The following is a 25,443-nucleotide window of genomic DNA, read 5'->3' as shown; positions in this document are numbered from 1 at the left end:
GGCGTCCGCATCAGCCGGTTCGTCGATGGGGTGGCGGGACATACAATCGGCATGCTGATGGAAGCGTCCCGTCTTATATTCCACGGAGAAGGCATATTCTTGTAGATGTAACGCCCAGCGAGCGAGTCGTCCCGTGGGGTCCTTAAGCGAGGACAGCCAGCAGAGCGCGTGGTGATCAGTGATGACACAGAAAGCGCGTCCGTACAAGTATGGACGAAACTTCGCAGCAGCCCACACAAGAGGGAGGCATTCGCGCTCTCTGATTGAATAACTGTGCTCGGCGGGTGATACAAGACGGCTGGCATAGGCTATAACGCGATAATTTCCACGCTGGCATTGTGCTAACACTGCTCCTATGCCGTGACCACTGGCATCAGTTTGAACTTCCGTTGAGGCAGACGGGTCAAAGTGGGCCAAAATCGGAGGTGTGGTAAGGAGAGTAGTGAGCTGCGAAAAAGATGCGGCATGGTCAGGTCCCCAAGAAAATGGGCCTTCTTTCTTCAAGATGTCGGTAAGGGGACATGCGATGGTCGCAAAATCCTTCACAAAGCGTCGGAATTAAGAGCACATCCCTACAAAACTACGAATGTCCTTGGTAGACTTCGGAACAGGAAAGTTCGCAACGGCGCGAATTTTGTCCGGATCAGGTCTCACGCCTCTGGCGTCCGTGAGGTGTCCCAGGATGGTGATTTCGCGGCAAGCGAAGTGGCATTTTGACGAGTTCAGCTGGAGACTGGTGTGGCGGAACACCTCAAGAATCGCTGAAAGACGGTCAAGATGCGTGTCAAATGTGGGCGAATAAACGATGACGTCGTCCAGACAGCAATATATCATTTCGGCCTGAGGATCAAATGAATTTCAGGGAATAAAATTATTAGTTATTGAGCAGGGAGTTTCAACAATGCAGCTATTTGTTTACGCTGTGCTTAGCATGTGCGAAACACTGTTTGCTGTTATTCTTCAAATTTCTCAAGTCCCCCAACACAAACAACGCAACGTGCTAAAACATCTTTAGAGCCTGAATGGGAAGGTCTCCTGCTGTTTCAACACCTCTAGGGCTGTCAGAAAAATAAAATCTGGAACGTAGCAGCTCGTGTTACAATCTGTCAGAACTAACCGGGGTCACAGCATTGAAAGAAACAAACGTCTGTAAAAAGCTCATAAGTGCGTCACCCAAGCCACAAATTCTTCCATTGAACGCTCATTTGAAGGAGCGTGCATTTCTTTAGAGTATTTCTTGGAATGCGCCATCACAAACCTTCCAAAGATAGCACCTCTACATCCTACAGAAGGTGGAACAACGTATGCCAGCTTATGGGCCATCCAACAATTACATTTTCCCTGTAGATCCAGCGTCAAGCTGGCCTTTCTTAAGCGGTAGCTTTATCCCGGGGCCAGCTCCGATCGCTGTGCTCAAATACATGTCGAACTTAGAATTTTAAACGTAACGATGGCTCCATCGAGTTGACTAAAATTTTCTTCGAAGAGTTAGGGTTAGGTGTTATCTAATGTAGGAAAGATAATGTTTGTTTCGGGCCTAAAATGTATCACGATTCATCATGAAATTTTTGTTTAAACAATTCTAGCTTAAGGTTTACAACTACGCAACCTTGCAACAAACAAGAAATGTCCCATTTCCTAAAACGCAACAGCTCGATCGTCTAAACAAGCAAACTCTATATACTATATTTCATACCTTACTCAAATGCATCACATTGTTCACAATGGTTTTTCAAATGTCCCGCATGCAAATATCCTGGATACGAACTTTTTATCTCAGCAATAAAAAATGATATCAAAATATTGTAAGCTGCAGCTAATGACACATCTAAAGCGCACTCAGTGGAAGTATCACACAGCCATCAGAAATTTGATTAGGCGCACTTTACAGAATTTTCATGTCGTTTTTAATAGCTGAGTTGAAAAGTTGCGGTAGTTGACAAGGCACGTTTGATTTATCATTTTGTTGCTGAATTATTCGCAACTAGAGAACACTTTCTGAAGGCCATTGACTGCCTACTTCAAAAAAGTACTTCCGAAAGTCATTGAATTCAAGCTTTCTTTTAATGCAGGAAAGCATCTTGTCCGTTGCAACGATTGCAGACAAAATGATTTCTTCTTTACCATGAATTTAGATGAGAGCCCCTGGCCTGAAGCTTCCTCAAAACATCTTGGGCAAATTAACATATTGTGATGGAATTGAGTCCCACGGCAATTTTCGAAGTCGCAGCAAGCGTCGAGCATCAGTCCTCATAATTCTTCCTTTACCTGCGCACATATCTTTACTCGCCCGCATTCCCTCATGATAAGCGAATAACGGGAATAATCAAAATTTTCCAGAACAACGAAGGAAATAAGCATACGATGTTTTCGAGTGCTTGTTGTGCCACTAGAAGCTGCGGTGTAAAACGGTAATGAACTACGTTTTCTTCGCGCAGACACGACATGATGGAGCTATTTTTTTTCCTTTTCAGAATAACGCCTTTGGTCTTATGCGTCACCTATATAGCGCACCTTCACTGTACTAGCCATCTTGATCGGCAAGTCAGGCAGCAGCTGGCCGAAAGTCGGGAAGAACTGGGGGCGGTTGGGCCTGCCAAAGTCCAATGCATTCGCTACGTTCTGAAGGCACGTCAGCGGGGAGCTCGCGTTACCGCATGTGACATGTCGCGACGCCTCTTGTAGCAGCAGTTCCCGGCAATAAGTGGTGCTGTCGGGGTACCTGTGCAGGGAAGCACGCGTGACTTGTGTAAATATAAGGCCCACACACAAGACCGAAATGTTTCGGCGAATTCACCGTAATCTTCTAGCCGAAAGTTTGCACTTTCAGTGCGCCAAGCAGGCCTGCATGACGGAGCACGTCTACCACTGGGTGGGTGCTGCATTTAAAGATGGCCGTGGAAAACACCTCGTTCATGTGCAGCGTTGAATAATTTCTTCCCTGAGCGAATACAGGGTGTTTACCATGTTTAACCAATCATGGTGGTGCACCCGAAGCGTAGCACAGGGTTATTGTACGTACACGAGGAACTAGGTCGAGGCGAAAGCTGATATAGCCTAGCCAATAATTCACAGATGTGATCAGTTAAGTAACATCAGTTACGCATTTATCTTTCAATTTTTGGGGGGCTAAAAGAGGGGCTTCGGAACCGGAGGGCAGTGCGGACCGTCTATCTTAGAGGTTCTAAATAATTGGGGGCATGCTCTCAAGCTAAAAGCTGTTAAACCCCCCTCCTTTTCCTCCCTACCACCAACCGCGATGCTTTTGACTTGTTAAAGGCTGCTTTCTTTCTTCAACAAATGAAACAAAATTTTCTAGAAGCTTGTGACTTTTGAGACTGCCGTTGTCGGTGATTTCCTGTGTCAAGACGCTGCCTGTTTTTGTCTGGTACAACATATCTTTCATCCCAAAGTGGTTCTCTAGGAAAGGAAGGCTGGCGTCCTGCAAAGCGCTTCGTCAGAGGTCGTTGATGAAGCTTAGCAAGGTTGCGAGCGACATGTTTGATGTCCTTAAGATGCGCTTTCCTAAAGGAGCAGGCGCACATTTGGAGAACTCAACAGAGTTTGCGAACACCGCAACTGCATGCTGAGTTCTGGCCTCCTGAAAATCGGAAGGAGGTGACAGTTTGCTATCATTTGAAGAACGTAGGAAATTCCTTTCATATATCGTACGTAAATTAATCTGTGACCCGCAAACAGTGCCCGGACACCTGAATTAAGCACAATTTACCTAATTAAGAAGAATTAGGTAAATCAAGAATTTGCTTTGTCTTTACTACTAAATTCTTCTTTTATGAATATATGAAACATATAACAATCATATATATATATATATATATATATATATATATATATATATACTGAGAGTGAGATGAATTGCCCGATGCGACATAAGCCCCCAGACGCCCGCCCCACACGTCAGATATACTTCCGGAACCACTGGAATAAAATATATTTAAGCTGTAGAGCATGCTCACAAATACCAGATGAAGATTATGCCATTTAGAGCTGCAGGAAAAGACCACGCATTGTAAAGGCAATTAAATTGAAAAAACAAACTTCATGCAGGCAGATCATCAAGGATGATTATTTATACAAGGGTATAGCCGGGCCTGCCGTCAACGAGGGTTCACCCAATATTAGCCGTTGAACATCGTACCTTCCGTATTCTGTGCAAATTAGTCTCAACGTTCTTTCTCAACGCGAGAATGATGGTGTTCTTTCACTTGTTCTTGTGCTTCTTCTGGTCATTGACGCCAAAATATACCAAACCGCACCTTTCGTCCGCTTGCCTGGCGAACCCGCCATGCACGGGCGTTCACCAACCTCATATGCTGCAGAAGATGGTGTATTTCTTCAGCATTCTGGGCAGCATCTGACGTGAGAAGTTATTCGTACATTCGCCCCACTCACACAGTGCTGAACCACGTGACCTCGCGTGTTCGGTGTGGAGCACTGACAGTGTTCAGTTCGGGAGAAGAATGACAATTGCGGTGGTGCCTACTGTTGTAATTGAAATGTTCTTGAAGATGCCACCAAAGCATTTCCTAGCACAATAATAACTGCACAACTGCCACTGTTTACGTGCCGAGAAAAGACTCCATCGACATGGTGCACACCTGACGTCGTTGCCTCTTACACAGCGCTAAATCACGGGACTTCACGCTACAGCAATTGGAGACAGGGCGCGCCGCAGTGGAAGGACCAAAGTAGTGCTTGCGCGCCACACCACATGGATCGCGCATGTGTGAAAGGGGAATCACGATTCATCCTCAAGCGGCGATGTCATTCGGTAAGATTCGGAAAACTTTAATGTTGCAGGCTAAACAAGTCCTTGGCTTTCAGCTGCTTTCGCTGCGTTCTCGCGTCTCATTACCAAATTAATATCTGAGATTTTATGGGCACTAGCCACCCTGTGATTATGAAGCAAGATGTTATGAGGAACCTCGAATAATTTTGGACACCTGGGGGTGACACTGGGGGTTTTAAGTCGTAGGTGACGAAATATTCCAGCGAAGAAGCCCTCAAATCAACTATAAGTTTGAGACCGTTTTTCTTCGCCGGGAAGGAAAATTCCTCGCTCTCCGTAAGCCAATCAGACCGCGGGGTTAGGATAGTCAGGGAAGTAAGACGGGCGAAAGCAGTTGTTGTTCGTGAACACAAATTTGCCCATCTTGCAAGATGGCACAGGCATAACAACCCTTATGGAAATGAACAATGAGTTTCTGTGGACAACGCCATGATGTAACATTAGACATTCGTAAGAAATGCATCCTGTAATGTTTTTTGGCATCAGAAGTACATCAGAGACTCTAATGACAACGCACCTTAAGATTTCTGAGAAAGAACAGTATACAGCTTTTTTGTGTTATTGCTAATGTCAAAGTACATCATATATGAATGTGTAGGTGGCTAAGTCGTGAAAAATTCTTTCTAATGAGCATTAAATGGCTCATGAGGCGGAAAATCGGGCATTGTCGGCATGAGCACACGATGTACAAAGAGGTTACAAACTCGCAAACTTTCATTGGAGTCGTACCCACTACCTATGGTGGTAATTAAGGCTACGAACACACGACCTTTGGTATTCATTGAGACAGTTAATTAAGATAAGGTTAATACAGGCATTGGAACACATGACCTTTGCTGGGAGCCGAGCCCACGACCTTTGCTCATAATGAATGCGATGGTAATTAGGACACAGCTAATTATTATATAGGTAATTAAGGTACTCGTACCAACGGCCTTTTGTGGTAATGAATGCGACGTTAAGGCACAGTTCCGATACAGTTATTTAAGGCACTCGAACCCATGACCTTTGTTAATGAAGGCAATGCTAATTAAGGCGCTCGAACCAATGACCTTGGGTAGAAATCGAACTCACGACCTTTGTTGTTAATAAAACCGAAGTTAATTTAGACCCTGTTAATTAAGATATACTCAATTTAGGCACTCGAACCCATGATCTTGTGCGGGAGTCGTGCTCACGATCATTGTGTTAATGAAGGCGATGTTTATGTGCAGTTAATTAGGATATAGGTAATTAAAGCACTCGGACCTAAAACTATTGGTGGGAGCAGAACCCATGACCAGTGGTCGTATTCAATATGATGTTAGTAAAGGTACCGTTAATTAGGACATAATTCAGGCCCTCGGACCCATGACCTGGGATGGGAATCGAACCCTGGACCTTGGGTGGGAGTGGTTTGGACTCATCCTTGGTGGCAGTCTAAGAGACGAAAATGAAGAAAACGATATAACACAGCGTGAGCGCCGACTACTCCGGAAATGATTCCGATTTATCAGGGCTAGGCACAAAGCAGCGACGTCGTTTTGTTTTCTTTTTAAAGAGCACTCTGAATTCGTGTTTTCCCATTATCACTTTTGGTAAACAGTGTAAACCTATAGTGTATGCCTTGTTTTGCGTACATTGGTTTCTCGGCTGTGTTACTTGTCTTTAAGTGGCAACCGTCAATTGTGCAGATTGACATGAGCATGACAAAGAAAACTGCGCGTAAGCGGCAGCGCCTATTTGCTGGAACGCACTGTAGTACTTTGTTGCGAGCACATCGTAAGCCCGCGCACATTTCTGGCACATACTACATAGCCCAAATGCACGTTGCCGAGACATGTGGGTATTGCGAGGAATCTTCGTGGGTCGCACGATCAACACAGAAGGCACGGACGACAGGTGTGCTACCCGCGCACATCAAACACACTAACACGAAAGCAAGATACGGACAACAGGGGTGTAAGCTGCGCCACAAGAGCAGATTTGTTGATTTCCATCTGGCACTGTTGCAACGGGCACTGAAACATCACACACTACCCATATGTCCCTCTGAGATCTCGCCAACGATGTCTGAGGCTATACAGTTGATGAGAACGGCAGCATGAAGTTATTTAAAATGAAGTGATGGCGCAGGTAGCAGGCGGAGGAGCGAGATGCGTAATTCACAGGCTTTAAGAGAGGTGACCGAAGTGCAAATCGTTCCAATGACGCCACAGCGACGGCTTTCTATAGGTTGTATTCGCTGACAACACACCCACGCTGCCGCACGCGCTGATGGGAAGGGCGTGAGCTGGTTTCGGTTCCAGTGCGCCATGATTTGGGCCCTTTTGCGAAGCACGTCGGTTCGCGGAGAATGCAGTAGCACTGAGTCGCAGCAATCATGGTAAATTGCGCGGTTTATGGGTGCAGCGCGTGGCGAAAAAACAGCGAGAATACAAACGAGGTTACGTTTTATGGAGTGCCTTCAGTCATCTACAACCAATGCAGCAGGACGCAAGAATTGTCGGAAAGGCGTCGTGACGAGTGGTTTCGCCGCCTTCGTTGCGCTGACATCGACAAAAATTCTCCCAACTACAAAGTTTACGGTGTCCATTTCATTTCTAGTAAGTGCCTGTTTACATTCAAAACATTGCAATTACGCGTATTTGATGCTTGAGCACGAGTGTGTTTGTTGCCGCGTCACCGCGCAGCATTGAAAAGTGCAGTTAGAGTTTTGGTGCTCCGATGTTTACGCTTGCATAACCGCTTTTTTATGGAGGTAGGCGACCTTAATGTGTGTATACTGCCATCGCGCGCGGTCGCAGCTGAATTGTTTCAGCTCCACGTAGTAATTCTTGAGCACGCGTGTGTTGTCGTGTCATCAAGCAGCTTTGAAAAGGGCAGTTAAAACTTGCGGTATTCCGATGTTTACGCTTGCATAACCGATTTTTTTATTATCGTAGGCGGCGTTAATGTACACTGCCCGCGTGCGCACTTGTAATGTTTAACCTCGACGCATTTTAGGCTTGAGCAAGTGTGCGTTGTCGCGTCACCATGCAGCTTAGAAAAGGGAACTTGAACGTGGCGTACTCCGGATGTTCACGCTTTCTTAACCCGCCATTTTATTGACATAGGCGACGTTAATTTGCGTTGTCAGCGTGTAAGGGCACAGCTGAATTGTTTAGGCTCGCTTGCGACGTCTTTTGTGAAAAGCTGTTGTTTGGACTTTTCACTGTGACCTTGAGATCTTCCTGCAAGACACGGTGCTGACATGCACGCCTGTATTTATTTCTAATTTGCAGGAAAGCCATCTTTTTTGATGGACGAGACAAACCCAGACTGGGCACCAAGTTAGGGCATGCAATAAATGCTACAGATCTTGTGGAGGGCAGGTATGGCATGCCCTTTACTCGCTTTTGCTTTCTCCTACAACTCGAGTGGCAATAAAGCATTGCTCTCGCGATAATATTTGCGCGTTATGCATCGCTGCAAGTTTTTAGCAAGTCCAGAAATGCACTATGAAGATTGTGGAATAGTTATAATTAATGAAAGTATTTTTTTCTTGTGATTCGTTAGCTGCTGTGATGAAAGTATATTGTAATTGCAATAGTACTTTGCTGTACTGTATAGAGTACAGTAGAATACAGAACTGTAGTACTGTATTGTACTGTGATGACAGTACATTGTATATTGTAATACAATGTAATTTCACAGACTTTAAACTTATCAAGACGGGTGCTTTAGTAAAAGTAATGCACGAGGTAGCCACAGTGGTGGCTTACCCTCATTGCCGTCGAACGAGAATCCGATACAGCCGGATGATTTGACGACAGACGAGATTGGTACCGCCGATGTTACTGTATCAATTCACGGCCATGACATGTTGGCGCTAAGCCGCATCGTTTGTCTCCATGCATATTTTCTGTGTTTCGTTAATTCATATTGTGCTTTGTCTGTTGATAAGTCTGCACAGCAGGTGGACTTCGTGTACCATAAGCTAGCTTCTGGATTGACTACGTATGCGTGTTTGCAGTGTTGATATGAGTGCTATAGAGCTTTGACAGCAACAACGTGGCACATTCTTTTGCTTCGTACTGTTACGTTCGCATGAAATTTGATTTAATTGCGTAGCACGACTCTGCTACCCAACAATAACGAAGTATATCTAGCGCTATGTATATGTAGGCCTTGTGTAATTGTTATGAGCTCGTTCAGCGCCCTGAAGTCGATGCCGATAATGGAGCGGCGTAAGTACTGTAAATGTGTGCGCCAACGATGTGGTGATGAGATCAGCAAATAATAAGTAAAGATTCAATAAAGAAATCCAGCAGAACCCATTTCGTGATGAATGTTGACTTTGAAGTGATTAGCATTGCTTAGCTTAGATTAGCATATTAGATAAAATAGCATTAGATAAGATTAGAATAGCATACGACATACCGTGCTGCCACCGCCGAGATGCGTCGTGTATGAGGCTGTTTGAGGTGTATTCAACTGGGCTCCTCTACGGCGCTTCTCTCTGCAAGTTGCGCTATCTGGCGGTGCCGCCGCGAAGTCAGTGCGTGGTGCACGTTTGAGTATATGTTCAGACATGTATGACGATGTAAGCTGGTGTGAAAGAGATTTATTGCAGTGTGGCATATATCCTGTGGTCCAAGTTGCCGTCACTTTGGTTGACGAGATGCACCATACCCAGTAGAACATACCTAGGTGCCCGAAATGGTGTCAAGAAGCTGAATAAAGATGGATACATCACAAGTGGTACATACCCAGCGATCCAAGTTCACGTCAAAGACTTACATGGAAGCGTAGAACATACCCATTGGCACATACCCAGTGACCTAAGTTGGCGTCAAAAAAGTTCATTGAAGAGCGGCATAAATCTAGTTCTGTACCCAGTGACCAAATTTAGTCCAGCGGTCACTTTCCTACCATGCTGCTTTATCACAGCAGCCCAATTCTCTACCCATAAGGTTACCCAATGACCAAAAAAGTTGTAGGGTTTCACGTGCCGAAACAACGATCTGGTGATGAGGCACGCCGTAATGGGGGACTCCTGAAATTTGGACCCCCTGGTGTTCTCTTACCGTGCGCCTAAATTTAAGTACACGGGTGTTCTCGCACTTCGTCCCCGGCCCCAGGGGACCAACGTTGGCTGGAACCGATTTCAGGGAGACGTGGCGAAATACCGCACTCATAATCTAAGAGATGCTCATGCGGAGCAATTTCCGTCCTTGAAATATAGACTAAGCCCACCTGTTGCTACAACACCACCACTAGCGCCACAAACAGATGTAATGATGTCGACGCCGTCCTGACATGGTGTCACCACGAACATAGTAGGGACAAAGTAAGTCGCATTGTCTAGGGAGCGGTGAACCACCTCCTACCCCATGTAGTCATTGACATGGCTACCTGGGGTAGTGATGGTAGCACCGCACAATGTTGGCCTATATTTCACGTGAAGCCTGGTGATTTTCGCTAGGTCCCACCCACCGGCCAAATGGACCGTTGCTCATGAGTATGATGCGGTCGAAGATGGGCGCCCCAGGTGGCTTGGCCGATGTGTTGCGGCTGAACAAGAGCAGGCCGATGGACGCAGCGCCGGCACCATGGCCTACGGCCACCACGTCTGAGCCGTTGCCGCCGAAGTAGCCAATGTACTCGCGAACCCACTGCAGTGCGGTGAGCTGGTCGTAGAGGCCCGCGTTTCCCGGAGCGTTCTCGGTGCCATCCGTTAGGAAACCGAGGACACCGAGTCGGTAGTTTGGCGCCACCACAACAACGTCTCCCATAACAGCCAGGTATCTGCGAGGCATTCCGCCGTCCACATTCACGACAACCATTTGTCTTGTAGGACGGCCAAGCCAAACACAGGTCGCAACAAGAAGAAAGACTTCATGGTAGTAGCAGGAATTCTGAATTATCTATGAACACAATTTCCCATTGACCTCACGTTCGCCCAGTCAATTGCGGCAATGTGAGCGTCCCTTCGTTTGAGTAAGCAAACGGCTCAGCATTTGCGTATGGCACGTTACAATGGGAAATAGCCACAATTTAGGTATCTTTTCTTTCTGAAATCAATGTATAGCCGCACAAATGGTATTCTTAAATTGCTGTTTCTAAGGCGAGAGATTTGTCCCTATAGAGGTCAGTTTTAAACCACCAATGACCTTCAGATTTTTACTTGTTTCCTAGATATCCACTGTTTCTAGATAGCCATAGATCTCAAGCACCACATTGTGATGCGGTCGCAAAGACCGCATCACAATGCGTTATCACGGATAACGCATCACAATGCAAATGGTTATCTAAGATTCTTCAAAATGAAGGCCTGCTTTTACGGCTTAGTTGGAAAATAGCAAAGCGTGAGTAGTTTAGCCCGATGTTTAAATACATTTCGCTCACAGCTCCACTGATTTTGCGAAACAGAAAACACACATCTCACACGATTACTGTCATTATCATTGCAAACAAACGTATTCAAATATGCGTACTTAATTGGCTCCTTTGTGTTAGCTCGTGACAAGAAGCCAATTGCACCAGCGCATTTGAGCGCATCTCAGAGAGTTATTGCAGGAGACTTTGTCATGTTTTGCAACCATCACGTATATCTGCAACGTTCTGCTGCTAAACGTCACCGCTTTTATATATAGAAACTGTCATTGAATATTAAGTGTAGTAATCATTGAAACCATTTGCCAAACACTGCGGTTACATTGGAAGAATACCAACATTTATTGCGGCAAGGGTATGCACTGCAGTAGACACGGAAATAGATTGCTAATGTGTCTTAAGTTCTACACAGCCCTTTGTGCCAAGTTAGTTGTTTAAGTGTTCCTTGTTGTAATATACCAGCAGTATCCAAAATGTTTGCGAGTTCTAAAACAACAGTGCCAGGCACCAACATGGAATTCGAGCAAAATAAGCAAACGGTGGGGTTTAATTTGTTGCCAAGTTCCCCGTTAGTGACTTAGTTATTTATAAATAGTTAAAATGGATAAAAATAGTTCAAAATAGTTAAAAATAAAGCCACGATCTTCTCCCCTATTTTTACGTGCCATATAGGAGGTTCATGGTTTCGCCAGTGTCCGCGAGGAACTACTTTATATATGGCAACAATAATGGGTGTTATATTGGTAGTGTATAGTCAAATTTGGAATTGCGTTCGGTCATTGCAGCCTTTCGAGTAAATGTGCGTATTAGAATGATCCAGAGGCTTATCAGTGTATTACGAGCGAAATTACGGGCAAATTACAGCGCAAAATTTACCACGCTGTCCTTGCCCAAATACGAATGACACCAAGAACAGACTTAGCGAACCGGGAGAGCACACAACAGAAAATTTGTGTTTGAAGTGAAACACAAGTGGTTTGAGTACAGCTTGTGTAAAAGGGTACTTAACACTTTCTGGAAAGCGTTGTGCCATCGTTTAACGCTATGCATCTAAGTGTCCGGAGCGCACAGTAAGCGAACTTCAAATTTGGCACCCCCCCTCCCCCCCCCCCGCAATGACATAGGAGGGGTCGCTCATTGTGCGTTGTGTGCCGGCGAAGTTCACATTTTGGGGAATATTATTATTCGTGCAATAAGTTATGCATTCTGGCCGAGCTAAGCATATATAATTGAGTTTTACGGGTTGGACGAAATGTCGCACACAGCCCGTGAATCTTTAGCAAAGGCCTTTTTCCTCAAAGGTTAGGGATTGTCGATTATTTTTATATTTTAATAATGATTATACATTCATCATGTTAGCCCTTAATGCGTTAATCGCTTTCGATGCAGTGCTTTTCATTGATTAATTCGTAATGCAAATTTTTGTGGGGCACATAAAATGGATGAAACACAGATATCTACTTCTGTAGTAGCCTAATTTAACGATTCAGAGGTGGAACCAAGATACAAGTACAAGTGCCTAAAGTTTGATAAGCAATACTTTTTAATTTGTTAAAAACAAAATAGCGTTTGGACTTGTGGCCTCTGCAAAGCTGAACAATAGGTGTTCACTTGCACTTCGAGCCGAATTAAACAAGATACACGGGCCTAGTGAATCTCTGTGCAGTACAGTTCAACAAGATATAGGAAACATGGCAGATGAGACAGGTGAAGTCAAATTAAATTATGCAATCAATCGCAATATGCACAGGGGAAAAGACCTTTACTGGTTTAGGATTTTAAGCCACGCGCTCTTTTCTAGAGAGCGGAGGAATATCAATTCGCGAGGATGTTTGGGTGAAACCGACAACTTCGTTGAATGGCCACGCAACCAGCATGCGAGAACAGACACGTTGAACCTGGAGATTTGCTCGAACCGACAAGGTCTCCTTCGCTGTGTGAAAAACATGCTCCAAGCCGTCGCGAAGGCCACGTCTATAGCGGACTGGAATTGATACGACGATGAGCGACTCGGTTGCTATAAAGTGCCTTGAAGTGCGGAGTCACCTCAAGCGTCCTGCTTCGGGCGGCGTGGTGGCGTGTGCAGTGCGGGGCAGAGAAAGGGGAAGCGCTCGCGTCGGCGACTCTCAGGAATCGCACACACGGTCGGCAAGTGCTGTACCACAGCCGCACAGTCACTGCTTATGTTCCACTATTGTTGTACGACTCCAAAATTTCCGCGCCGCTCCTGTAAAACTCTCCAAAATGTACAATCGAACATGTCTAATCGACTAAGTTATTAAATGAAAGGCGGACATCGCTGAAGAATAACTGTTTTGAGGGACACTGTTAATTGATGAATGGAATAATCGCGGTGTTACCGCCAGTACCATCGCGCGTTCTTACTTCACCACAGTGTGTTTTTTACCGTATGTAAGAGTGCACTGTCATTTCTTCATTTTTTTTTATTTATAGATACTGCAGTCTCATGTTCGAAACATTGCTGGAGCGGATACCTAAAACAAGGAAAAGGAAATATCAAAACACGGAACTAAACAATTGCTTAACAAACCATGCATGTTGAAGTTGACGCAAGGAACTATCATGTTTATTCGAAGTGTCAACTGTTCACGAAAAAAAATATATATTTTTGAAGGTCAAGAAAAAAACTCGAATGACACACCGTTCAAAGGATCGTACTGGCAGGTCACAGGTGTACAATGACCACTGACATAAATTGGGGGAACTATACAAACAAATTTATGCACATTATTATAAAATATGTCAAGCCGGTCGCACGTTCGTCGATGTTCTAGTCAATTCAGTGATAAGAGATGGTGACGCTCTCAAGGGGAAAGGTTGTGGTCGTAAGGGTTGAAGAACATGCATATTGAACAACATGCTTGACCAGCGATTTATAGGCGGTTAGCTTACATTCTTTGGTCGCGCTTTGTAAAGTTCTTAAGTACCCTCTTTTTTGGAACAATGTTGGTAAATTAGGGTCACTATGCTTGTGCCAGTTTAAGCTAGAACAGAATACAGCACCAAGGTGCTAAAATTCCTGGACTCCTTCCAGTGTGTGTTCCGTATCGCCATACTTAAACTGCAAGGGTGTTTTGTGACCCGTGAATGTAATTGTTACCGTTGTGTTCATGTCCATTTACGAATTTATCCTCCAGTCGTAGAAAGAAGGAAACAAATCATTTTGTCAAACATGATCAGTGGCACTACAGACATTATAATAGAAAACGCATTCATCAGCGAAGACACGACGCTTAACGGGGGGTTGGTAACAACATGGACGACATCATATATACAATTTATAAATAAGACGGGCACCAAAACAGAACCATGTGGGACACCCGAGGAAGTGTGAACCGGTGAACTACTGTCGATTGTAACTAACAAAATGAGTCCTAAGGTGAAAATTATATGTCATCCGTTCAAGTAAATTATCAGCATAGTAGCCTGTAAGAAACGTGCAAATTTAGGGAGAAATTTTTTGTGGCATACTTTATTGAAAGTTTTGAAGTAATGAATAAACATAACGTCGACATAGTGGTTGGTAAGCGATGAGGCAATATCGCTATAATTGAATTAACTGTAGAAAAACCACTACGGAAACCATCCTGATGCTGAGAAAGGATATCGTTATTAGTGAAGTATTGAATTAGGTGGTTGTGAATAATATGCTCAAGAAGTTTGCATCTCGTAGATAATAATGAAATTCGTCTATAATTAGAAATATTTTCCTTCTTGCACGATTTGCAGATGGGAACCACATTATCGACCTTTCTAAGTTCGCGAGACTCGTCTGGAGTCAAGCGGTTTCAGAAATTTGATTATTATATAATTGCACACGATTCAGAGTACCTTCAAAGTTACACATTTGGAATGCTATTCGGACCGGCACTTCTGGTAATGTCTTTACTTGGTAAGAAGTCATGAAGTTGAGAACAAGGTATATCGATATCTGAGGAAGCTGCGGGTACAAAAGGAGTGGCGAAGGAAGAAACAGTGCCGCTATCAACGGCAAAAATCGATTTCAAATAATTTCTGAAGGCTTCGGAGATCGTCTCAAGTTGAGAGCAGCCTTCGTTTTCAATAGTGTTTGGGATTTTCTCGCGGATGCGTCTACATCCTTACAGGAAAATCACGGTTCGTTCCCAAAGCTAGTCAAACGTTTTAACAAGTCACCCAGTGAAAAGCATAGGCCGTACACGCGCGCACTCACCGACCGTCCAGAAGGCGGTCATTGTTTCCGCCTTCTTGAAAGTTGTCACCATGCACGAAAAAAAGCACCGTGCGGTGGGCACACACGGGCAGGTTACGCTCAGTGCAGTTAGGGTACGGCGTCCAGATGTTCAGGTGAAGGCAGTCCTCGGCAACGGCACGCTCGACACCGGGTGGCAGCGACTGGATGCAGGCAGGTCGTGGATAGGACGCATTAAACACGTGCCTGCCGAATATCTGGCAACGACAAATGCGCGTCGAGTAATTAGGATTCGTGTTTTGGTTAACATGAGAACTCGCAATGAAAACTACAAAAAATACCACAGGAGGGTAAGGCAACCATGTGGGTGGGCATAAGCGCATGAAATCAAATTATAAATATGTAATCAAAATCACACTCACATATCTTGCAAGTATTTATGCGGTCTTCATCTGCACAAAGTCATCGTTAATCATCGGCTCATGTTCTTTTTTGCGTCGACGCCATTTTTCCTTCTTGGAATAAAGCATCGTCTCGACCGTGGTATTTGAAGTGGTATATAAAGTATTTCAGCTTTGCGAGGCAGTGAAAAAAATATGAGGTGGTACTACAAGGATTGATAACTTGACACTTTTTATCTGTCTGGTGTGTTGGTGGCATTGTGTTTGCTATAGCGAGGCTGCGTAAGCACAACAGTTACTCTGAAAAGATGGGCCCCTATTCACTGAAACATTCTTACGCTGCTAAAGTTCGTATGAACAAAAGCCGTGCAATAGTCACAGCGAAAATATTATTACCGAAACCCGCTGACTAACCAGAAAACATTCTTGCGAAGAAAACTTATGTGACTGCGACCGCAGTTCTTGCTAAATATATTACCGACCCCATATATTGACCAGGATTTTGAACTGGGAGAGCGTCTTTTCTTTTTTTTTTGTGGTAACGTTAAAGAGAGTTTTTGAGAACGCTGGCACAAACATACAAATAAACATGCCCATAGTGGTTCTTGCGCACTTGTTTCCTTCTCTGTCCTCCTCTGGTCCCGCAAACACATTGTATAACGATAGTATATGTCGGTGTTATTGGCCACTTCATTCTTTGCAACTTTAGCGTGCGTTTTTATGTGAGCGAAGCTTTCTTTGCCTCTTTCTTAGACTTTGCCACTGTTCCTGTTGTCTGGCACACTGTGTCGGGGGGGGGAGGGGGGGGGGGGAGTCAGAGCGTGTGTTTGCACGACAGACTGAAAAAAGTACAGCGCTAAGAAGACGAGAACGAAAACAAGAACATGACGGACAGCACCGGTCCGACGATCATGTTCCTTCTGCTCGTCCTCGTCTCTTTAGTGTACTTTTTTTTAAAGTATGTCACACCAACTCCGCCACATAAAGATCCTGCTGTTCACATGATATGAGCATGGCAGAGAGGAAAGGGGATGCGAGAAACTCGTTTGGACATTTGCACAGCTTCGAATGTGCACAATGCTCTCTCTAGCTCCCTTGGCGTCACCACTAGCCTCTATAGAGCTGTAATTATCAGTGACCCACCGCAAGAGCATTGCAGATATTGCAGCGCTCACCTTTCTACTAGCGTGCGAGTCCAAAAGCAAACTTGATAGTATGGTGGAAAGAAGGGGGGAGAATAGGAACAGAATGGGTATAACAGATGGGCAGTCGCAAAGCGGCTTAATAACAGTATTGCAGCTCCCATAGAAGGGGGGAGGGATAAGAAAGAAGTGTAGTCCGAAGGAACGTTAACGCTACTACTATAGACACGGCAGCGGTTGCGGGCAAATGGGCTAAATTTAGGTTCATGGTGGGGTGCGGTACGTTTCTGCTATTTATGAAAAATAAATACTATGCAAATTTGTCAAGCAGGCAACTTATACAGGGCGTACAGAAGCTGACCCAACTTTAAAGCGCCCCGTAGGGTCTAGGCGACACTATGAGTAGGGTAGCTGTCGCACGCCGAATCAGAACATCTGCGCCCGCAGCGGTATCTTCGCGCCTAAAGCATTGCTAGAGGTCGCGGGTTATTTATTAAGAGTTTTTTATTTTTATTTGCACTCGTTTGAGAGATGATTTTATTCTTCTTGTGATCACGTGCGCTTGTCTCACTATAGGTATGTCTTATTATGGGCCAATTACAGCAAATGCCCGCAAAAGGAATTAGCTGGAAGATTGCATTCTTTCATGTCCGAATTTATTTATGCACAAGTCAATGTTTGTTTTCCTAAATGTTATCCAAATCTGCTATTGACCTAAATTCATGAAGAAAGCTAGGAAATGTGCGGAGATGGATTTCCTCCGTCGCGCCTGCCGTACAGCCAGTCTGCCGATTGTTCAGGCTGGTTTTGAAGGGCCCCTCACGAAGTCTGGCTATTTTGAGCTGCAAACCACAGGGCATACATTGCGTGATTAAGATTGTGTCTTCAAAATATCGCATCGCTGGCACCGCGGGAAGATCTGAAATTTCACACCAAACGCCGTTTTTGCTTCTCCTCGCGGCCGTCAGACTCCAAGCCGGAGGATGACATGCTCGGGTATCTGCGCCTACGTACTGGCGTCCGCAGTGCAACGTCGCTCGTGATGACATGTGACTTCGAGAACAGTTCAAGATCACCTGTTATCTGTGTGATCTGTTCCTTGAATTGACGAATTGAAGTTTAGAGAAGTAATAAAACACACAAACGGGATGTCCACTTGTTTTTTTTTGTTTTACTTCGCACCGAAGCAAGAGAGATGTACTTCTCCCTTCAACTGGTTGTTCCCATGGTCGTGCGGTCACGTGCGCAGGTATCAAAACTACGTTATTTTCTACCGTGTACCGCGGGTGATTATGCTCTGCGATCAGCTTGTTCAGCCTCAGTATTCGTGTAGCACTGACTTATACCGCTAGTCATGTGTCCTTGTGCACAGCGGGAAAAATCATGCGCTGCGCGAACGAGACAACAGCTCGACCGCGACGCCGTCAGCGGAAGTGCGTAGCGTCGAAAAGAAATTGAGGAGAAAAAAATGAAGGCGGGGCATTTGACGTATGCGTCACGCGATCTTCGAGGTCCGGTTTGGGAGAACGCAGGGAAGGAATTTCGCTTCCAGAGGCTAGACCGAGCGAGTGGAGAGAGCGTCTTGTTTGGCAGTGGAGCCCGCCTGCGGAAATCATGGGTTCGCGGCACTGCACTGAAATACTTCTATCTCGGCTATGAATGGGCCGATTTCAAGAAATTTCGCGGCAGAACACTCCCTAGTGGACATGTAACAACTTCAAGCATATAACCAAAGCTTGCTATGGGGCCTGATGAGGGGCCCGTTTAAGAAATGTTGGGTAGCCAAATCACTGTACGGCAGCCGTTTGAAGTGCCGAGGACGCCTGCGAAGCTTTCGACAATTAAGACTCCTCTTCCATGTGCATGCAGCTTGAGCCATCAGCAACCGGATTTGGTAGTCGAGCCTACGTTAAATAATAATGTGTCATACTCAAAGTTATTGTTTTCGTATAAATATATGAGTCAACCTGTATTCTTGCTCGACCTATAGGGTAAATAATTTGGGGAAGTACTTTAAAAATGGAAGTATCCCCACTTGTCGCACGAAGTCTAAAACTCGGCAGCAAGAAAGAGTTATATCTTGTTTAATCCGTGCCGTTATTGTGACTGCTATTTATGAAACATTTAGTGAGTTGTAGTCGAAAAGCTGTGAAGCTGTAATTACACTTTGGAAATTCCACCTCCATGTATTCTAAACAAAGCCCAACAGTGTACTATAAAGCGTATTGAAGCGATCACCGGCCGCACTAGAGAAAGAAAACGTCGGCAGATGACATCTGTGCAGGTCACACTACATGAATTGTATTACATTCATCCTCAAGAAGCCTTCAGTATCATTTGTGTTGCCAATGATGTGCTTCTGATCAATAATTAACACTTTCTTTATTTCTTTACCTATGGCAGCTATGACAACTAAGGGCGTTGGAACACGTCGGAAAACATCCATTTCAACCGGTGTGCGCGTTGGATGTTTTGTGTGTCTCCTTTTGCGTGTTCACAAAAATCTGTAAAACATTTAAAAAACCAAGTCCAACTGCCCGATTGAGCTCCACAGCAGTTGTGGATGAACAAAACCTGGAAGAACAAAAATGCTCTCCACATGTTCTTTTGTACGACAGCGAAATTTCTCCTAGAGCTACAGTTCCACATATTGCACGAAGGTTTCTGACAGGGATGAGTAGGCTTCCTAAACCAAGTCATCGAAAATTGTAGCGAGCGCAATCTACTTGCCGCATAAGGCGAATTAAAACATAAGAACCACTAGAGCAGCAGCCCGACAAGAAAGATACACGTCACATTTGCGTTTGAAATGGCACATTTTATGAACAGAAACTGTTCGGTACGTGCTTGAAAGCCTCAGCTAAGCAGTATGCTGGTTTGGCTTTTTTGATAATGTGATTAGCATTCTCGGCACAGTCGGATTAGTTTCCTTGCACGGCAATTTCACCTGACCAACACTTTGCGCTGATACCAAAGATGGCACAATCTTGAAACCTGGGCCGATCGCGAACGCAACGCAGGCTATAAATGTCGACCGCTTCGGTAAGTATGTACCACTGCGCATGTGCCACTGTCTATGTAACGATCTTGAAAAAAACATTCTTGGCAAATTTAGATATGCGCCACGAGGTGTACGTGGACTTCGTGGTGCCGCCACTAGATGGCGCACCATGTCCAGTGGAAAGCACGTAATGGGATCCCGGATGCAGTGCGCACCTCTCACAGGACGCGTTTCGACTGCTCGCATAATCAGAATTCATCGTTGATAAGTTGAGCCCAACTGTTTTTTATTCAAATAATATAGACGCGATAGCCATGGTCGCGCCGATGCCACCGTCGTCATGACGTTCCCCTATCGCCGTTGTTTGCGCCATTCACGGCAGGCATTCATGACCACTCTTATTTTTTTTAATGAGATAGGCACCAAGAGCTGTCCACATTCAAAAGTAGGGAAACACTTGCGTCAATCATTTGTCTATTTTGCTGACTGAAAAAAAAAATACGTGTTTCTTTGTAGCACGTGTCGCGGAATGGTCTGATAAGAAAAGGAAACTGTTCTGGGAGAGGCTTTTCGTTAATTTCTTGTTTTATTTTGTCACTACCAATTTTTGCGTGAAAGAGATGTTGAAGATTACCGTGGCTTTCAATAAGAATGGCAAATCGAAAGTTCGCACTGGTATTATCCATGGCTTCCATTGTTGACTAGTGGTTTATCGCGCAAAACACAGTGTAGACGTACTACATGCTGGCCTTGTAAATGCGCAATCGTCTTAGGCCTTGAATTAATAAAACTGAGCTCACCGGTATGTTTGTATCTGAGGTACTGCTCGGCAGGACCTTCCGGCCGGCCTGTAGTTGGGATGGCCTAAAACGCTTGGTTTCACTGAGCGGCTGGGCGAAAGGGACGCCGAAGAAAGAGTACGAGAAATTTCGGCCGGTCACTGGCTGCACGATCCCGCGCAGGACGCCAAAGGGGCCGCGGATGACGACTTCTATTTTTTGCTTGCGTGGATCATGACTGCCTCTGTCTGTGAGAACCACCAGTGCGACGATGAGCACCCCTACCACCAGGATAGTGGCCAAGGCACAAGCCACGTCCGCGGCGCTCACGAAACACCTGCAACGTCCAAATCGCACTCATGGAAAGAGAAATATGTTTGCGCCATTCAATACACATAACCAAAATTACACTGCAAACTCATGCAGGCTTCTCAGATGGTGCAGTTGAAGACAAATTGACCGTATTCCAAGGGATGGTTCACAGGAGCAACGCCTTTCGTTGTGGCCGGTATACGAAGAAAGTTAACCATAAAAATAGCACATTGCCAAAAGAGGGCGCGTTGACCAACAACTCGAAGCACAAGGATGTTGAAGTTGGAAAATGATTTGTGCTGATTTGTGCTTTTATCTTTAGACGCGATCAGAGAGTGCTGTTAAATGCTTTCATTCTCATAAACAGTGATGCCGCTAGCATAAATGTGGCATTGGCCAAGTGAAGGGCTAAAGTTAAACCTCATCTTGCAAGTTTATAGCAAGAAACAAACAACTTCAGCCAGAATGTCTTACTGTTTTCTCAACTCAGGCCTTCTGACGGGGCTAATGTCATTTGCTTTCATCGTGAGAAGTATGTCAACCCCTGCCCCCCTTCGTAACGTTCTCTCGAAATAAAATTATACTTTACTTGGTTCAATGGAACACTATTGGTAGCTGAAATCAATGGCAAGACAAGTTTGTGTTCTAAGACCAGGGTACACGTATTCTATACCCCATTGCCACGTTGTGAAACAGTGAAGAATCAGACAATGTAAAATCTTACATGTCTTATTGGGCAGACTCGCATAAAGAAAGACGCCTAACGCTGGCATCGCAACAACAGTGGGGAGGACAGTCATCAGTCGTCGAACCTAAACTCACGAGTCAGGTACACCCGCTTCGGCCTTTCTGCATTATGATTTTCTTATCTTCACGAATTAATCTGGTAATTACGTGTACCACAACAAATGCCTGGATAATTTTTGCTGCTCGCATACATTCGAAAATATATGCAACACAATTAGCATCGCGGCCATGTTTTTATAAGAAAACGTTCGTTTGTACAGAGGCGGCTACAATATTCAAGAAACCTTGAATGAAACAGGTGCATCCTGCGCCAAGCAATATTCACGCTTCACAATAAGAAAGATTACACAAAGCATTACGCAAAAGATAGCGAAATGCAGAAGGCTTACGTAGGGACAATAATAAGTGAAAGTACACGATGCGTTATGTGCAGAAAATAAAATAGAAAGGCCACTGCCAGTTTGCTTTTACACATCTACTCAGTCGAACGTCATTAAAGTGACTTTTGCGTCCATGGAAGAAACAAAACACATGAGGCATTGGCCTCCCACAATGAATGGGAGGCCGTCAAGTGAAATGTTAAACTGTGCCGTTTGATGTTGATTAGCCTGTCTTACTAACGTACCTCTAAGTTTCCATACTAAGCGGTGCGATCGCTAGTAGCGTTATTTTATACAGAGAATACGTAACCAATAAGAGTAACGAACGATCTGTGTAGTAACACACAATAGCCATACTTCACGTCCCAGAAGCTACATGCTACGTAAATGTTACGTTGTATTTTATGCACTGCCGTGACAATACACTGAATACATTTCTGCTCATTTAAGCTAATATATTCAACGAGATAAACAACTTTATGTTACCTTTAGGCCTCGTGTGACACTACACAGTTGAGAGGGGGAACTTTTGAATTGTGAAGAAATTTTCAGGTTTTGTCACATTCGTAAACATCACATCTAAGCGTACCTGACCACTGGCCGAAAAAGTCAAATTATTATGCGGTATGAGCAACACGTTCCTGGCTGCGATCTTAACAGCAGATTTTCCCAACCGCTCTGGCAACGTGATAATTTACATCCACATTAATATGGTGGCCTATCTTGCATGTGGGATGATTCCGAGCTCCGGATTTTGCTTGTATGTATGTAAAACGCAAAAAAATTATTTCCAAACAAACCTGTGCGGTACGTGACATTTTTTTTATTATGGGGTTTTACGTGCCAAAACCACTTTCTGATTATGAGGCACGCCGTAATGGAGGACTCCGGTAATTATGACCACCTACCGTTGTTTAACGTGCACCTAAATCTAAGTACACGGGTGTTTTCGCATTTCGCCCTGATCGAAATGTGGCCGCCGTGCCCGGGATTCGATCCCGCGACCTCGTGCTCAGTAGCCCAACACCACAGCCACTGAGCAACCACGGCGGGTGGTACGTGACGTTAACAATACCACTACACGTTCCATCAGTTAAAGGAGTGCAAGGCTCACGTGGAGTTCAGGTGAAGGACGATGGAGGAGTAGGCACTCCAGAAGCTGTGCTCTTGCGGAGACCCGCCGCCAGTTCGCATGGAAGAGCCACAAGTGGCACCCGAGAAGAGGCCGCTCTTGCACCCTTCAGTGGGGGACGCTGTGATTGCCGATCGTGGATCGACAACGTTGGTCGTGTGTGGTTGACGGCTCGTCTGGTATCCGTAGCCGGAGGCGGCCTTCGTGGCAGCCATGGCGACTTGGCAACTTCTTCTCTTCCGACGCTTGCGCGCGCTGCGTGGCTGATGAGCATTGTGATGCTAAGGTATGGAACAGGCCCACTTTCGGGTGCATACCAACAATCGGAAGTTAGGAAGCGAACAGAAATAAAAAATAACCATCACACAAAAACGAGAGATAAAGATTGATAAAGCATGAATTTTGCTATAGTCAGGAAAAATAGGAAGTTACTATGGCAGAATAAACCACAATAAATACGAGCAAATAGCAACGTATAAAGAACAACAGATTATGTATAACCCTTTTTAGAGTATCGAGAAAGCGAAATGAAAACGTCATGCATGTACAGGACGCTGCTCGGCCCCGCCAGCAACAACCGCTTCTGCATTTGCGCCACAAGACAGCATACAGATGCTGCTCAATTTGGCAGCCGCAGCTAGCGAATTGACTTTCGTGCTGCGCCTCGCTTCAACGCGAAGTAAGCGTCGAAAGCACAGCGCATACGAAGCTATCAGAAGTTGGCGCACTTTCTCCACATCGCAGATCTCTTTCATGATACGAACACCTACGCAGAGTGCTCAGCAGCCGCCGGTAGTGGCAGGCAATTTCCCAGTTTGATCTTGTTGATCTTGAACGTCAGATTTACGGAACCATACGTTTTAGGGTTTGTACCTGTAGTAGTAGAGCTGTTGGTCTAAAAAAAACATCGAGGGCTTGAAATTGCTTTACTTGACGCAAAAAATCAAATACAACAACACAAACGCTCCTCTGCCTAATCATTATGATGAGATCTCAAGAGTGACAATGACAAGTAAGCGATGCTGGGGAAGCGGACTTTCGATATGTTATTTCCGAGCTCCGGATTTTTCTTGCATATATGTATGTATGGAATAACCGTGTACAGACAAAAATAAGAGGTCTATGGATTACAGTTCAATAAATGCGTGGCACTGACGGGACATACCAGTGTTTAATACAAACACCTATGCCGCTGAATGTCTGAAGGTAATCAGAGAAATATTTTCTAAGAATGTTCACGTAACCATGATTTTGTGCACTTAGCTGCAGAGACACGATCAGTAAGGCTACGCCTCCCGACTCCACTCTCAAAGCAGTGATAGCTCATTATCGAAATAAATATTCCTTTCTATTTTAGCCACGATTAACAAATATTTGTCTTAAAGTAGAGGTGCCTTGTCAGGTTCCCTATCATGCATCTACGAATCGCATCAAACTTGAGCACCGGTAGGCCCAGGAGCGTCCTTTCTGGCGGTGTTTCAAATGGGTAAGACAGGGATGCAACGCCTAAACCCACTTCGTCAGCAAAAACCACAAAGGGAAATGATCAATGATCAAGCGCAAGCGCAAATCTCCTACAGAACCTTTATTCCTGAGAACGGGTTATTTGTATATATCGAATCCATATATACAACCGAAATCAAAACGCACACAAGGCAAAATAAACAGAAGGTGACTGTCGCTCAACCTCGGCAACCCCGAAATAGCCCAATCTCTTACATTAAAAGAAAGGAATGCGAAGATGTTGAACATTTTTCGCTTACGGTGCAGGACTTGATTGAATATATTTGTCATAGTGCCCAGCGCGGAATATCAACGCCCTTGCTGAACAATTCAGGTCATTGGGAACCCACTGTGACTTTGGCGTATTTATCTCCGACAGGCATTCCTTTTCATCGCCATTACGCTGTGAACTTAAAATATTGCAGCTGTCGGAACCAAATAAAGAAAATCGTGTGTAAACGTATCCAAAGAAATCAATACACTGATCCACGGAACGAAATACAAGGCCTGCAAAAGAACGGTGTGTTACACACATCATGAATTAAGAGCCCAAGATTCTCCTTATCGGGAACTTATAGTAAAAAAAGAATAATGCATAATTTACGAACTTTTATGTGGCATTTTGCATAAACACATTAGGTTCCCTTTGCGGTACCCCGGATGAGCTTACTTGCACATATATAGCGC

At 44.8% G+C, this 25,443-nt stretch overlaps 2 protein-coding genes across 4 annotated transcripts in view; one reads left to right on the top strand and one right to left on the bottom strand.

Annotated features, from left to right (window-relative positions):
* LOC135920594 (acetylcholinesterase-like) overlaps positions 1-25,443 on the bottom strand; it is a 230,232-nt gene that overhangs the window by 32,872 nt on the left and 171,917 nt on the right. The window contains exons 2-6 of the mRNA XM_065454913.2: positions 23,236-23,516; positions 20,704-21,019; positions 15,381-15,616; positions 10,268-10,579; positions 2,515-2,722 (exon numbers count right to left, since the gene is read on the bottom strand). Coding sequence (XP_065310985.1) covers positions 2,515-2,722; positions 10,268-10,579; positions 15,381-15,616; positions 20,704-21,019; positions 23,236-23,468 — 1,305 coding nt within the window. The 5' untranslated portion in view covers positions 23,469-23,516. The remainder of the gene's footprint in view (positions 1-2,514; positions 2,723-10,267; positions 10,580-15,380; positions 15,617-20,703; positions 21,020-23,235; positions 23,517-25,443) is intronic.
* LOC135920597 (uncharacterized) overlaps positions 1-25,443 on the top strand; it is a 214,307-nt gene that overhangs the window by 152,916 nt on the left and 35,948 nt on the right. The window lies entirely within an intron of this gene.

Source organism: Dermacentor albipictus, chromosome 3 (assembly GCF_038994185.2).
Source record: "Dermacentor albipictus isolate Rhodes 1998 colony chromosome 3, USDA_Dalb.pri_finalv2, whole genome shotgun sequence".
Lineage (NCBI taxonomy): Eukaryota > Metazoa > Arthropoda > Arachnida > Ixodida > Ixodidae > Dermacentor > Dermacentor albipictus.
Note: the sequence above shows the minus strand (reverse complement) of the source record. Positions and strands in the feature narration are given on the sequence as shown.